A 14,745-nucleotide genomic window follows, 5' to 3' on the forward strand; every position below is an offset into this window, starting at 1 on the left:
GTCATTGTCTTGCCGCAAGGTGAAGTGCCGTCCAATGAGTTTGGAGGCATTTGGTTTGATCTGAGCAGGCAAAATATTTCTGTAGACTTCATAATTCATTGTTCTACTTCTGTCTGCAGTCACATCATCGATGAAGACAAGTGAGCCTGTTCCACTGGCAGCCATACAGGCCCAAGCCATAACACCCCCTCCACCATGTTTCACAGATGAGGTGGTATGCTTTGGATCATGGGCATTTCCTTTTTGTCTCCACACTTTCCTCTTTCCATCACTCTGGTACATGTTAATCTTTGTCTCATCTGTCCACAAGACTTTGTTCCAGAACTCTTGGGGCTTTTTTAGGTGCTTTTTAGCAAACTGTAATCTCGCCTTTCTGTTCTTCAGGCTTATCAGTGGTTTGCATCTAGTAGTGTACCCTCTGTAGTCCTGCTGGTGTAGTCTTCTACGTATGGTAGACTTTGACATATCTACACCTGCATCAAGGAGAGTGTTTTTGATCTGTTGGGCTGTTGTCAGGCGGGTTTTCTTCACCATAGAGAGTATTCTCCGGTCATCCACTACAATGGTCTTCCTCAGTCTACCGGGTCTTTTGACATAATTGAATTCACCAGTTGTTTTTTTTCTTGTTAATGATGAACCAAACTGTTGACTTGGGCATGCCCAGGGTTTTTGCAATGTTCCTGATTGATTGATTTTCATTTCTGAGCCTTATGACGGCCAGCTTATTTTGCATCGACACTGCTGTCTTCCTCATGTTGTCACACCCCAACAACAATCTCCAAAGGCAATTGCAAAGTCTAGAATCAAGACTAGGCATCAACAGCTCTCTTCTGCATTCACTAACGACACAAATTAATACACCTGCCTAACGAAACACATCTGTGAAGCCAATTCAACAAATACTTGTAGTACCTTAAAATGGGGGGACCATGTACACAAGGTTCTGTCATTTCTAAACGGTTCATCCGATATGCCCTCAAATTAAAGCTGACACACTGCACTTCAACCGCATTGTCATTGTATCCTTTCAAACTCAAAGTGCTAGAGTACAGAACCAAAATAACAAAAAATGTGTCACTGTCCAATGAATTATGGTGCTCACTGTATGTGCTAAAATTTGGCAAAGATCTACATGGATGAAATATTTGTTTGTTCTGCATAACTTTGCATAATTAAATACCGTGACTGATGCAGCTAATACATTATACCTGCAGATTCCCATTCCTCACCGCAGGCCTTTATCTTCAGCTTCTCTTACCTCAGTTCCACTCCACAACAGATGACTCCACCCAATCGAACATTCAGTTGAGCAGGTAAACAGGTAAGTAAGGAAATATCCAAAACAGAAACGGAAGCTTAACGGCCATTTTAAAAACGGAGGAGAAAGGAATCCTAGGAAAGAAGGAATAAAATGAAATGTAAAAAACGGAGTAAACAGTCTGTTGTGGAGTGGAACTGAGGTAAGAGAAGCTGAAGGTAAAGGGCTGCGGGGAGGAATGGGAATCTGCAGGTATAATCGCATTAACCCGCGTAATTCAGAAAAACGGATAACTGGCAATAAAATAGCGAGTTTAATGCGTAGCCTAACAAGCTAAGAGCTCATACGGAATCCAAACATACCCTTTAGACCAGAAAGTAATTTAAAAATAACCTTTAAAAGAAAGTTAGCCTAGTGAGACGGACGTCACAGGACTTGTCGCTTGTTGTTGACATTTTTACACTTACTGCACTATAAACCCTGATTTTGTTTTAAATTAAACAATTAAGGGGTTGTTACTTTTTTCATGTTTTAGAGGGAATCATTCCCATTAGCCTACTAAAATTAAGTGGTTTGCAATATTGAGGAAAAATATACAGTGGAGTGATTATGTTAGGCAGAGATTACTCTAGGCCTATATGATATCATTTTACTCATAGTCGGACACTCTCCAGAACCCGGACACGCTTCTTTGCGGCGTTGGTCCCGTCCTTTTTATTGAAAATTTCGAAAAGATGTGGGGGTTGGAAGTAGCCTAGGTGTCCGGTATTTATGGTAATTAAACTACCTTTGTGTGAAATTCCATGTCCATCCAAACATATATGAACATATTACGACGACTTTAATAAACATTACCCTGTTCGAGTGAATAAAATGGGGCAATTCGGCATTGGATGACGATCTCGCTACAGTTTACTGTCTACTCTCGCAGGCTTTGACTGGGTGTGTCCGTCTATCTTTGACTAGGCTAACCGACGGAGGTCTTCTAGTTTTCCCACTAGGAAAAAAATAAGGTTAGCTGACCTTACAATTCCTATACGTATGTGTTTGTGACAAGTTGTCTGTTGTTGTCTGTTGTCAGTTGCTGTGTTTCAAGCTGCTTGTATATCGGGTGAACGGACAAGGAAGATAGCAGGCACCTATTACGCGAAAAAGCGTCCACCCACAGGTAAGCGGACGAAAAGGCTGCGTCCGAATCAAGTGGCCAAAACCGGACTTCGTTTTTGAAGCTCATTTCCTTGGTCTTGTTGTTCCTGGTTGCTCACTAGCGCCACTACGGTTGGCTGCAGTATAGGTGTTTTCATATCCGGTTTCCATGTAAGTCTACGGTACAAATGCGGTCAAAATACAAAGTCAATAATTTTTTCTCATGAGAACAAATAGTCACAATATATGTATTTTATTCGTCTTATGACTGTCCATGGGTCGATTTAATGATTTACTGTGTCATTTGGGCACTGTTATAATATTTGTTGTGGACCAATGAGGTACAGTTTGCATCACTTCCTGATTACTGCGTAGGACTAAGCTACAGTAGGGGCTACAGTCTGTGGTCACTGGGGTGGGAGGTCGTGTAGGTCAAGATTTGGCTGATGTCGGTAAAATGTCCAATGGGGAGACATGTTGTTAGTGGGATAGGCGGCAGGAAAAATAAGAATGAGAAGAAGAAGAAGAAGAAAGAGAAGAAGAAGGAGAACACACAAAATCCCCTTAGTTTGGGGCTTTATTGTGTGGACATGTGAAGTTTTTTATGAAATCTGTCTGTTGAAATGGGGTCAGAATGTACAGAATTTAATGTTTTTAAGGGCTGAGTGTCTGTGGCTGTTGTGGTTATTTCTGTGGGGAACCCTGAAAAGTGGCAAACTCTCGGTGCTGTATAGGTATGGGGCATGCCCCCGCCAAGGCGTAACTTGGCGGGATGGCATACCTGCCATCCCAATGTTCCGAAGATTGATGGACTACTAAAAGCCCATCTTAGATACTTCGCCCCTTGCGTTCTTACAGTGTTGTTTCATGCAGGCTATATAAACGTGGACAACCCGGTGAAAAATATTACTTCATTACCAGGGTTGGAATTGAATTAAAAAAGGAATGTAGGCTACCAGTCACAAAAGTGAAACGAAATGGTTGTTACATTGAGAATGGTTGCTCACGCTCATCCTCCTGTCCACTCATATTTATCGACATGAATCCCAATGAGTATGATTGTATGAAAATAATTCATTAAATTTAATGCAAGATAGGCATACCATGTTAGGCCTACAAATTTACTACTGTACATATCATCATTCATAAGTTTCAAACATGTGGAATTAAAAACATAATCTAGCTAAAAATGTTTCATTTCCCTTTTTCTTGAAAGATAGACTTCTGTGTTATGGTTAATATGCTGATTGTGATCTGATTATAAGCCTATGCATATAATAGCTTAAGAACCACCACACAACTCAGTCATGTTGATCGTTTGTTTTCGTGAACTGCCGAATTGTGCTTCTCTTTAAATGTTGCTGCCGTAAGGAATTGTGGGACGGCATTATCTCCTTTCCTTTCGTAAAGGATGGTCCAGTGTGCCCTATGCTAAAGGAGATAAGATAGAAAGCATTGAAGCACCTTTTCTTAGCATTTAGAGAATTCGAACAGCTCTTATCATGGCTGCCACTTAGATACTTCCGGGTTGTTTCACTCAGTTAGGAAGCTTCCTAAGCAAAAAAGACTATTTGGACGAAACCCATGTCTTTTTTGCTTAGGAAGGTTCCTAACTGAGTTCCTAACTCCTTCACATGTTTCCTTAACCTCATGACATTTTCCATCAAGGTAAAGGAAAAGTGGTTAGGAAAAGACAGGACGTCATTTTTTTGACTATGCGGACGCAGCCATAGACTTTTTTGCTTAGGAAGGTTCCTAACTGAGTGAAATGACCCGGAAGTATCTAAGTGGCAGCCATGATAAGAGCTGTTCAAATTATCTAAAATGGCTTGCCATATTTTGGCTAGTAATATCTTAGATTCAGTTATGCAAAAAGATCATTTAGATATTGTCAGGATTCTGCCTTTTTCTGTTTCTGTTTTTTCCTTTTCTGGGCCACCAGATGGCGGTACTTCAGTTTGTATTTCAGTTTGCTCCCTCTTTAGTTACCCCTGTGTTAATTGTATTATTGTTTTCAATTATTCTATCATTGTTTTTTTTGTGTCTCATTATCCCTCCCTGCTCTGGTTTGATTTTGCTTTGAGTTCACCGGTGTCTTGTTATCTTTGTGGCTATTTAAGTTCTCTGTTTTCCTGACTTGGGTGCTGGTTCTTTGTGTTTCTGCCTGAGAGTATCTGCCGCATTGTCTGGCCTTGTTTTTCTTACCTGTTTTCTGTTACCTGTATGAGAGTAAAATCTTTGATTGGATTTGCCTTTTTGGAGTTCCTGGTGTTTTCCCCACTCTCCGTTTGGGTCCTGGTCCCCCGTTACCTGACATATCTTAAATCGCGAGGAATTAAAAATCTTTAACTGAAATTATGACTAAGTCAGAACTAATGTGGAGATATCTCTAATTTGAGTTATGACTAGACATAATTGAAATGGTGATACAGTATCTGGAATTCACGTTTTGGATAGTCAAAACTGAATTGTAGATATCTTAATTGGAGGTCCCATACAACTGAATGGCGAAAGTAACTTCAATCTTACTAGCAAAATGTAATTCGAGATTAAGTTTTTTGATGAGTGAAAATTCAGTTAGAGATCTTAAATGAGCTCTTTGACTAGTCATAAATCAGTTACAGATACCTGTAATGTGAATCTGGTCAGGCTATTAAATGTTTGCGACACAGCTCCTTAATTAGCACTAACCAGGCACAGAAAACAAACTAAGATTGGGGGAACTGGCGCCCTCTAGTGTGACGGTTGGATTCAGGTAGAGTTGTTGTTTCCCAAAAATATATTAAAATAATTGGCACCCCTAAAGATTCTTCTGAATAAAATAAAATCAAATGAAATCTACATCAATATTAAGAGAAACTCTTGTGGCCTTCTATGGCTTCCTGTTTCACTGGAGGATTAAACTGAGAACCTGCTTGTGAAACCCATTTTTCATCTTTGCCGCAGAGAAAGACAAAGAATTGACAAACGAAATGAAAATGGTTGCTGACCTTTGAAAATCAGGCAATGGATCAAAAAATAAACTGAAGATGCTAGTTACTACTGTGAGGGCAATAATGAAGAAGTTTAAAACTGCTGGAGCGCAGCATGGTGGTGTGTATGGAGGTTGCATATTCTCATCCCATGTCTGCATGGGTTTCCTCCCACAGTCCAAAGACATGCAGGTTAAGGTAATTGGAGGCACTAAATTGCTTGAATGTATGAGTGTGTAAGTGCATGGTGTGTGTGCCCTGTGATGGACTGGTGACCTGTTCCGGGTTTTTTCCTGCCTCTTGCCCAATGCATGCTGGGAGAGGCTCCAACCCCCCTCACAACCATGTCCAGGAATATGATGTAGGATGGATTTAGGGATGCATATACTGAAAAGAAAAATACGGTGGTGGATCTTTAATGTTATGGGGCTACTTTGCTCACACTGGTCCTGGGGCCCTTGTTAAGGAAAGCAGCATCGTGAACTCTACCCAAGTACCAGGACAATTTAGCCCTAAACCTGACTACCTCTGCCAGCAGACTGAAACTAGTGGATCTTTCAGCAAGACAATGACCCCAAATTCACGTTAAAATCCACAAATAAAAAGGTTAATGATGCAGAAGCATCATTGTGCAATGGCTACAACAGTCTAAAGACTGCTGAAACTCCCTGAAAACCTGTAAATCAATTGAACAGCACGGCCCATAAGCATGAATCAACAAAGGCATCAGGATCTGGAAAGATTGTGGGTGGAGAAAGAGTCTAAGATCCCTCCCAATGTGTTCTCTGGTCTTATAAGATGTTCTGTAAAAAGACTCAGTGCCATTATCCCTGTGAGGGGAGGGTGCACACAGTACCAAATACAGGGGTGCCAATAAGTGTGATGCACAATTTTGTAAAATTGTTGTATCATCTGAGAAATGTGTCATTTTGGTAGTTTCCATTATATCATTAAATATATTCCATATGTTGGACAATGAAAATATATCTCAGCACTGGTAATCTTTATGATCAATGGTCTTAGTAATTGTTATCATGGGTGCAGAATATTTTGGAGGGAATTGTATTACTGTACAAGTATATGGCTCAGTCAAATTCCAGATTTGTCCCTGTCTGTTCTATGAGATTTGATGTATGTGTGTGTCTGTGTGTATTATTATGTATGTGCGTTATCATGTTCTTCTTGTGTATATTTACAGGTCTGCCGATTTGGGTCAGAACCCACTTGTGAATCTGATCTGGTGTGTTCAGGTGTCCTGAGACAGGGGGCGCTGTTTCAAAAATGAGTTCCTCAGAGGAGACCGAGACTAACGATGGAACCCACTGCCCTGCGAGGAAGAGGTAAAAATGCATGAATCAGAGAGTCAATGTGCTGTGAGTTAGAGCTGTAGTTAGACTGTGAGTTTAACTGGAAGCTCTGTCTCCATGTGCTGTGAGTTAGAGCTGCAGTAATAGGATGAGTTTAACTGGAAGCTCTGTCTCCATGTGCTGTGAGTTAGAGCTGCAGTTAGACTGTGAGTTTAACTGGAAGCTCTGTCTCCATGTGCTGTGAGTTAGAGCTGCAGTAATAGGATGAGTTTAACTGGAAGCTCTGTCTCCATGTGCTGTGAGTTAGAGCTGCAGTTAGACTGTGAGTTTAACTGGAAGCTCTGTCTCCATGTGCTGTGAGTTAGAGCTGCAGTAATAGGATGAGTTTAACTGGAAGCTCTGTCTCCATGTGCTGTGAGTTAGAGCTGCAGTAAGAGGATGAGTTTAACTGGAAGCTCTGTTTCCATGTGCTGTGAGTTAGAGCTGCAGTAAGAGGATGAGCTTTACTGGAAGCTCTGTCTCCATGTGCTGTGAGTTAGAGCTGCAGTAAGAGGATGAGTTTAACTGGAAGCTCTGTCTCCTTGTGCTGTTAGTTAGAGCTGCAGTAAGAGGATGAGTTTAACTGGATGCTCTGTCTCCATGTGCTGTGAGTTAGAGCTGCAGTAAGAAGATGAGTTTAACTGGAAGCTCTGTTTCCATGTTTGTTCACAGGGTTCGGGTAGAGAGGACAGGGTCACCTGTACCCAGCTGTCTGTCTGTGAAGAGTGATCATTCAATGGATCGTCCAATCCACTTCAGAGGACAGTTCACAGGTGATCGAAGGTAATGAAACAAGTTCATATTGACACTACGGTTGAATTGAACTTAAATTTAATTGCCAACTTTCAGGTGTAGTGGGGTGCATGATAGGACATTCAGGTCAAGATGGGTGTATTAGATCATTTTAAAGTGTCACAACGTATTTTATATCACATTTGGATGTGCTGTGAGTTAGATCTGCTGTAAGAGGATGAGTTTAACAGGAAGATCGGTCTCCTTGTGCTGTGAGTTAGAGCTGCAGTAAGAGGATGAGTTTAACTGGATGCTCTGTCTCCATTTGCTGTGAATTAGACCTGCAGTAAGAGGATGAGTTTCACTGGAAGCTCTGTCTCCATGTGCTGTGAGTTAGAGCTGCAGTAAGAGGGTGAATTTAACTGGAAGCTCTGTCTCCATGTGCTGTGAGTTAGAGCTGCAGTAAGAGGATGAGTTTAACTGGAAGCTCTGTTTCCATGTGCTGTGAGTTAGAGCTGCAGTAAGAGGATGAGTTTTACTGGAAGCTCTGTCTCCATGTGCTGTGAGTTAGAGCTGCAGTAAGAGGATGAGTTTAACTGGAAGCTCTGTCTCCTTGTGCTGTTAGTTAGAGCTGCAGTAAGAGGATGAGTTTAACTGGATGCTCTGTCTCCATGTGCTGTGAGTTAGAGCTGCAGTAAGAAGATGAGTTTAACTGGAAGCTCTGTTTCCATGTTTGTTCACAGGGTTCGGGTAGAGAGGACAGGGTCACCTGTACCCAGCTGTCTGTCTGTGAAGAGTGATCATTCAATGGATCGTCCAATCCACTTCAGAGGACAGTTCACAGGTGATCGAAGGTAATGAAACAAGTTCATATTGACACTACGGTTGAATTGAACTTAAATTTAATTGCCAACTTTCAGGTGTAGTGGGGTGCATGATAGGACATTCAGGTCAAGATGGGTGTATTAAATCATTTTAAAGTGTCACAACGTATTTTATATCACATTCGGATGTGCTGTGAGTTAGATCTGCTGTAAGAGGATGAGTTTAACAGGAAGATCGGTCTCCTTGTGCTGTGAGTTAGAGCTGCAGTAAGAAGATGAGTTTAACTGGAAGCTCTGTCTCCATGTGCTGTGAGTTAGAGCTGCAGTAAGAGGATGAGTTTAACTGGATGCTCTGTCTCCATTTGCTGTGAATTAGACCTGCAGTAAGAGGATGAGTTTAACTGGAAGCTCTGTCTCCATGTGCTGTGAGTTAGAGCTGCAGTAAAAGGGTGAATTTAACTGGAAGCTCTGTCTCCATGTGCTGTGAGTTAGAGCTGCAGTAAGAGGATGAGTTTAACTGGAATCTCTGTCTCCATGTGCTGTGAGTTAGAGCTGCAGTAAGAGGAAGAGTTTAACTGGAAGCTCTGTCTCCATGTGCTGTGAGTTAGAGCTGCAGTAAGAGGATGAGTTTAACTGGAAGCTCTGTCTCCATGTGCTGTGAGTTAGAGCTGCAGTAAGAGGATGAGTTTAACTGGAAGCTCTGTCTCCATGTGCTGTGAGTTAGAGCTGCAGTCAGAAGATGAGTTTAACTGGAAGCTCTGTCTCCATGTGCTGTGAATTAGAGCTGCAGTAAGAGGATGAGTTTAACTAGAAGCTCTGTCTCCATGTGCTGTGAGTTAGAGCTGCAGTAAGAAGATGAGTTTAACTGGAAGCTCTGTCTCCATGTGCTGTGAGTTAGAGCTGCAGTAAGAAGATGAGTTTAACTGGAAGCTCTGTTTCCATGTTTGTTCACAGGGTTCGGGTAGAGAGGACAGGGTCACCTGTACCCAGCTGTCTGTCTGTGAAGAGTGATCATTCAATGGATCGTCCAATCCACTTCAGAGGACAGTTCACAGGTGATCGAAGGTAATGAAACAAGTTCATATTGACACTACGGTTGAATTGAACTTAAATTTAATTGCCAACTTTCAGGTGTAGTGGGGTGCATGATAGGACATTCAGGTCAAGATGGGTGTATTAAATCATTTTAAAGTGTCATGACATATTTTATATCACATTCGGATGTGCTGTGAGTTAGAGCTGCAGGAAGAGGATAAGTTTAACTGGAAGCTCTGTCTCCATGTGCTGTGAGTTAGAGCTGCAGGAAGAGGATGAGTTTAACTGGAATCTCTGTCTCCATGTGCTGTGAGTTAGAGCTGCAGTAAGAGGGTGAGTTTAACTGGAAGCTCTGTTTCCATGTTTGTTCGCAGGGCTCAGGTAGAGAGGACCGGGTCACCTGTACCCAGCTGTCTGTCTATGAAGAGCGATCATTCAATGGATCGTCCAATCTACCTCAGAGGAGAGTTCACAGGTGATCAAAGGTAATGAAACAAGTTCATATTGACACTACAGTTGAATAAAACTTAAATTTAATTGCCAACTTTCAGGTGTAGTGGGGTGCATGATAGGACATTCAGGTCAACATGGGTGTATTAAATCATTTTAAAGTGTCATGACGTGTTTTATATCACATTCGGTTGTGCTGTGAGTTAGAACTGCAGTAAGAGGGTGAGTTTAACTGGAAGCTTTGTCTCACCTTTGATGATTTGTTCACAGGATCCACTGCTCACAGGTGTCCAACCATATTGTAGAGAGGAGTTCAGAGAAACTGTTCTCACAACAGGTATTTTTTCTATTTTTTTTATTTTAATATTCGCTTGTGTGATTGTCTTGTAGTGTACATTGCATTTCCTTTGAATATGATCGCATGACAAAAAATGAATTAGTACCCTTTTATTGACAAGATTGAATATGTAATCAGGTTTTATCATTTTGTATGCTACCTGGTCCTCCTGGGCTCACAGAAAGACCCAAATTCTTTTTTAGGACCCAAACACAATGTCATAGTAAGACTCCAAACAGATTGTTTGAAGAACGCAGTTTATAGTCAGACTTTTCCAAATGTATTGCACTGAGAGACTGATTTATTCTAAAGGAACTCTTGATTTATCACAAGTAGTGTCTCTACAAAACCACACAACAAAATATCCAGTGTTAATTCAACTCTCAAAGTGTTTATTCAACTTTTAACAGATAATGTTTCATCCCACTCTGCAATGTGGGACCAAATGTTATCTGTCAAGAGTTGAATTAACACTGGACATTATACTGTGCATTCGATCAATCAATCAATCAATCGTCCTTCTTTTTTATATATATATATATCAGTGGTGGCTGGTGACTCAAAAAATTGGGGAGGACAGGAAGATCACCAACCCACGGCGTCATGTTAATTTACACTAGTCTACTTATCTCTACTTTCTTATGTTCCAGTTATGTTATGTTATTATGTTCAAATGTAACAATAATCCAACTAGCAACCTAATGCAAACTTACTATACAACTAAGGTAAGTAATGCATCCAAAGTTTATCCCCATCTTCCATAAGGAACAAATATCATATTATCATTCATACAACAGCTTGGCTGAATACTCGATTGTGATTGGTCCAAGGGTGGGCATTATATCTCAGTAAAGGGACACCTCGGCCTTTTAACAGTTCTAAAAGCAATTGTGGGAGGGAGAAAGCGGGCCCCGGCCTGGGCCAGAAACGCCGAGGTCGCTCTCCTCCACACTGTTGAATGCTTCTTCAAAAGATGCACACTTCTCAGAGTCTGATGCAACTGGGTTTATTGTTAGTAAATCAAAGATTACATAAAATAACCCGGGCTGATCTGCGCAGTTCAGTACAATTATCAATCACTCATAAGTAAAGACAATACATCAGATCATTCTCCAAGCATTCCCAAAACACACACCATGTGCGCGCACACACACCCACTCCGACTCCCCTCGGGCCAACTGCCTCTTATATCCATTTTCTAACTCCTCCTGTTGTGTAGCTTAAATCTAGTACTTCCCATTTAATTTTGTTAATTACGTAATGTTATTGACATCATTATTTTTATCTGACACCCAATTCTCAGACACCATTGTTTATCAGCCCCTCCCTAGTGCTCGTCTCCCGCCTGTCTCACCCTCCCCCTTCTATCATAAGTCACATATTCTGATAACACATTTTCCAAAAAAGGCAGAAGCTTCCGTTAGTTTCACAAAGGCGCCTTTATACAGCTTAGTCAGCAGGGCAGAAATTATGTGTGTATTACGTGTTTGTTCTTATTGTATCTATTTAGTATGAAGCGTTCCCCTGCTGCCGGTTCCCCATACAATAGGCTTGTGTTTTTTGAGTACATTTGTATTTATTTCCCACATTTTGGTTGCCTAGGTCGACTTTGGTCCACCTGTATCTTTCTTCCTTTGCTAGCCGGATGATACGTTAGGGGGGAGACAGCTGGTGCTCATTGATACACTCCTTTCCCATATACACTGGGCCTGTGCTCTCTAACTACATATCTTTCCTCATACAATGGGCTTGTGTTTTTTAGTACATCTAAATTTATTTCCCACATTCCCCCCTTTGGAACTTCTAAGTTCCATATCTATTGTGATTACTTGTAAAATAAGCAGTGCAGACAACTTGGTGCAGGAACATAACTAAATGCGGACTAAATTGACCAATACATAGCTTTAACATCAATGCAGAGACTGCGGAGCACCATATGTGCCGCCCCCTACATGACAGCCCGTGAGAGTAGCCCTTGTGGCACACTCCATGTTTGGTCTGATCACATTCATCTATCACCCTCCTGCATCAGGATTCTTGCGTTTTCCAGCATTTTACTTAATATGACTCTGGTACATGTGTTAGTGTTTATACTTGGTAGCTTTCCCTAAGATCTGTTGTCAGACTCCGTCCGGCCTGACAGCAAAACACTGTCTCAGGCCTTAGCGATCATCAAAAGATGACTGTCACCTGGAGGGAGACCTAACAGCAGAGCAAGACATTGGTGGTAAACATCCCCTCCCCAATTGGCTGGGAGTGGGTAAAAGCCACTCAATGCCTCTGTCCCTTACCGTTCTTGTCATTTCACTTTCCCTTCTTTCTGGAACTGTTAGTGATGGTTATATATTTATATAAATGCATATGTTCAATAACCATACAATTAGCATGTGTATTCTTTGTCTACTGGAGTGTATTCAGTCCTCACTGCTTTGTTGAGAAATAAACAATTCAACAGACTCCTTATACGGCCTTTCTGTTGCTTCATGTATACCACCAGTAAACCGATTTACCCAGCTGTCGTCCTGTCAGACACACCCCTGCATCCACCGTCAGACTCCCATAGCAATGCTGCGTGCTTTTTGGGTAAGCCCCCTTCACCGCCCTTAAGGTGTTCTTGGACGTGTATTGTGTGGCCCCCGCCCACACGGATACCGCTGCTGATGCTGGTGGATAGAAGTCTTTCTGTGCCGCCTGGGGTGCCTAGACAACATCAGTGGGGCAAAGCGTGGTTAGTGTTTTCACAACAAAATTCAGTGAGCCCTGATCCTCCCCTCTAACACATATTTTACATACATACTGCGTGCTCAAGCCTGAATATACTTGTAATAAGATCAGCCACGGGTTACATGTGCTTATAATTACACAATTATATAAAATGGTCACATAGATCTTTTTATCATGATTCTGGTCGGTTTTCTTCTTGATCAGTCAGTTCATATGTGCTCAGTTATGTTGATATCTTGATTGCAGTTCCCCGTTTGTTTCCCTTTTTCTGCGGCCTGGTCATCTACTTCGTCCAGTTTAGCTCTTTGCGAGCTGTAGTCTGGCACTTTGTATACTGAGGAGAGGTTACTAGCACATCACTCAGATACTTTTGCTATTGGTGTGTTCTTGTGTCATCTTGTGAAGTGTTTGGTCAAAGCATGTTTCTTCAACCCAGGTGCTTTACATACCGTAGAGGGTCATCACTGTGGAGAGGTTGCTAGCACATTCGATGCACAGTGACTGGAGTTTCTTTTATTCTTCATCGGGCAGGCCATCCCCCTCGTCCCCGGGACCTATGCCCCAGATCTCTCTGGCATAGGCGTCCCAGAACTGGGGATCCCTGACCACGCGAGCGGCTTGTGGGTGGTGGTCCCAACACTCCCATCCGGCACCTGCTCTCACTCCCCATTCGCACAGTGGGTTTCCAAACGGACAGTCCAAGGGTCCACCTCTGGCGTTCACCGGGTTTCCTTGTTGATCGCAATACTCGTTCGGTCCTGTTTGAAAGACAATTACAACAAAACATCCCCCTTCCCCTGTACCATATTGAATCTCATGCAGTGGTTCTTCCCCCCTCGGTGACAGTTCCTCCTCCACCATAGGTCCTTCTTCAGCTACCAGTTCAGGGAGGAGGGCTTCCGAGTCTGGTTCAGTAACCAGTGGGAATTGTCCAGTCACTGCAGCTATCATTCTCTTGACCATAGACTGTATCAGAGGAATCACACAGCATGTAGCAAACAACAACATCAACAGTACTGTCCCCATGACCACCCCTATCTTTACCAAAGCCGTTTTCCATGATGGCATGTTAAGCCAGTCCCACCATGACCCTTCTCTGGATTCCCCCCTTGTGTTTTTTACATGTTCATTTCTTAAATTTTCCAATGCCTCTAATGCAGTTGTTATATTACCCCCTTTTCCTGTGTGCATTGGAATGACTGTACAGCATTCGTCCCCAATACTCTCACACACCCCCTGCTCCTCAGCTAACATTGTATCAAGTATTAGCCTATTTTGTACTGTCATGAGTGAGGTGGCGTGCAGCTGTTCTGATATCCCTTGCAGAGCTGCTACAGTGTGATTAATGAATCTCTGCTGGTTGTACCATAAATAGTTGATCCATTCAACGTTTCTTTTTATCTGTACCCAGGGTAAAAACGCTATAAGATTATCAGAGGAGTCTAATCCTAGTATTCTATGGCTCCTTGGCATATTTACAGGTATTCCGGCCCAATTCACGCTCACCTCACTGTCTTCAACCCACTCTTTCACTCCTCTTTTCATTCTCCTTGTTGGATCTCGTGGCTTCATTACGGTCAATCGCCCCGTCAAACCTACCGGAGCGCATATACCCTTCCAACCTTGTTTCAAAGTGGCTCTAAGCTTTGTACCATTACCGCAGTACCAATATACGTCTGCTAATGGGCGAGTTCCCCCTGTAAAGTCTGGCACAGTGATTACAGCCTGCAGTATCGCTCCTGTGGCATCCACCTGCCGGGATACGTATCCATAGCTGTCAACTACCTCTCGGCATTTGATTGGTGCCACATCCGATGTTGTGCAGCCCCGATTAGATTTCCAGTCCCACTTACCACAGTTGACTTGTGGGTCTGCTGCATATCTGTACCGGAGAGTAGGTCCGCTGGGTCCCATTTGTGGG

At 42.4% G+C, this 14,745-nt stretch overlaps 1 protein-coding gene across 1 annotated transcript in view; it reads left to right on the forward strand.

Annotated features, from left to right (window-relative positions):
• Positions 1-1,295: 1,295 nt before the first annotated feature.
• LOC118219203 (NACHT, LRR and PYD domains-containing protein 3-like) overlaps positions 1,296-14,745 on the forward strand; it is a gene marked incomplete at its 3' end in the record, with an annotated part of 59,648 nt that continues 46,198 nt past the window's right edge. Inside the window, exons 1-7 of the mRNA XM_035402197.1 lie at positions 1,296-1,460; positions 6,575-6,716; positions 7,395-7,505; positions 8,198-8,308; positions 9,233-9,343; positions 9,688-9,798; positions 10,034-10,100. Coding sequence (XP_035258088.1) covers positions 6,658-6,716; positions 7,395-7,505; positions 8,198-8,308; positions 9,233-9,343; positions 9,688-9,798; positions 10,034-10,100 — 570 coding nt within the window. The remainder of the gene's footprint in view (positions 1,461-6,574; positions 6,717-7,394; positions 7,506-8,197; positions 8,309-9,232; positions 9,344-9,687; positions 9,799-10,033; positions 10,101-14,745) is intronic.

The sequence above is a fragment of the Anguilla anguilla genome, chromosome 19 (assembly GCF_013347855.1).
Source record: "Anguilla anguilla isolate fAngAng1 chromosome 19, fAngAng1.pri, whole genome shotgun sequence".
NCBI classification, from domain to species: Eukaryota; Metazoa; Chordata; class Actinopteri; order Anguilliformes; family Anguillidae; genus Anguilla; species Anguilla anguilla.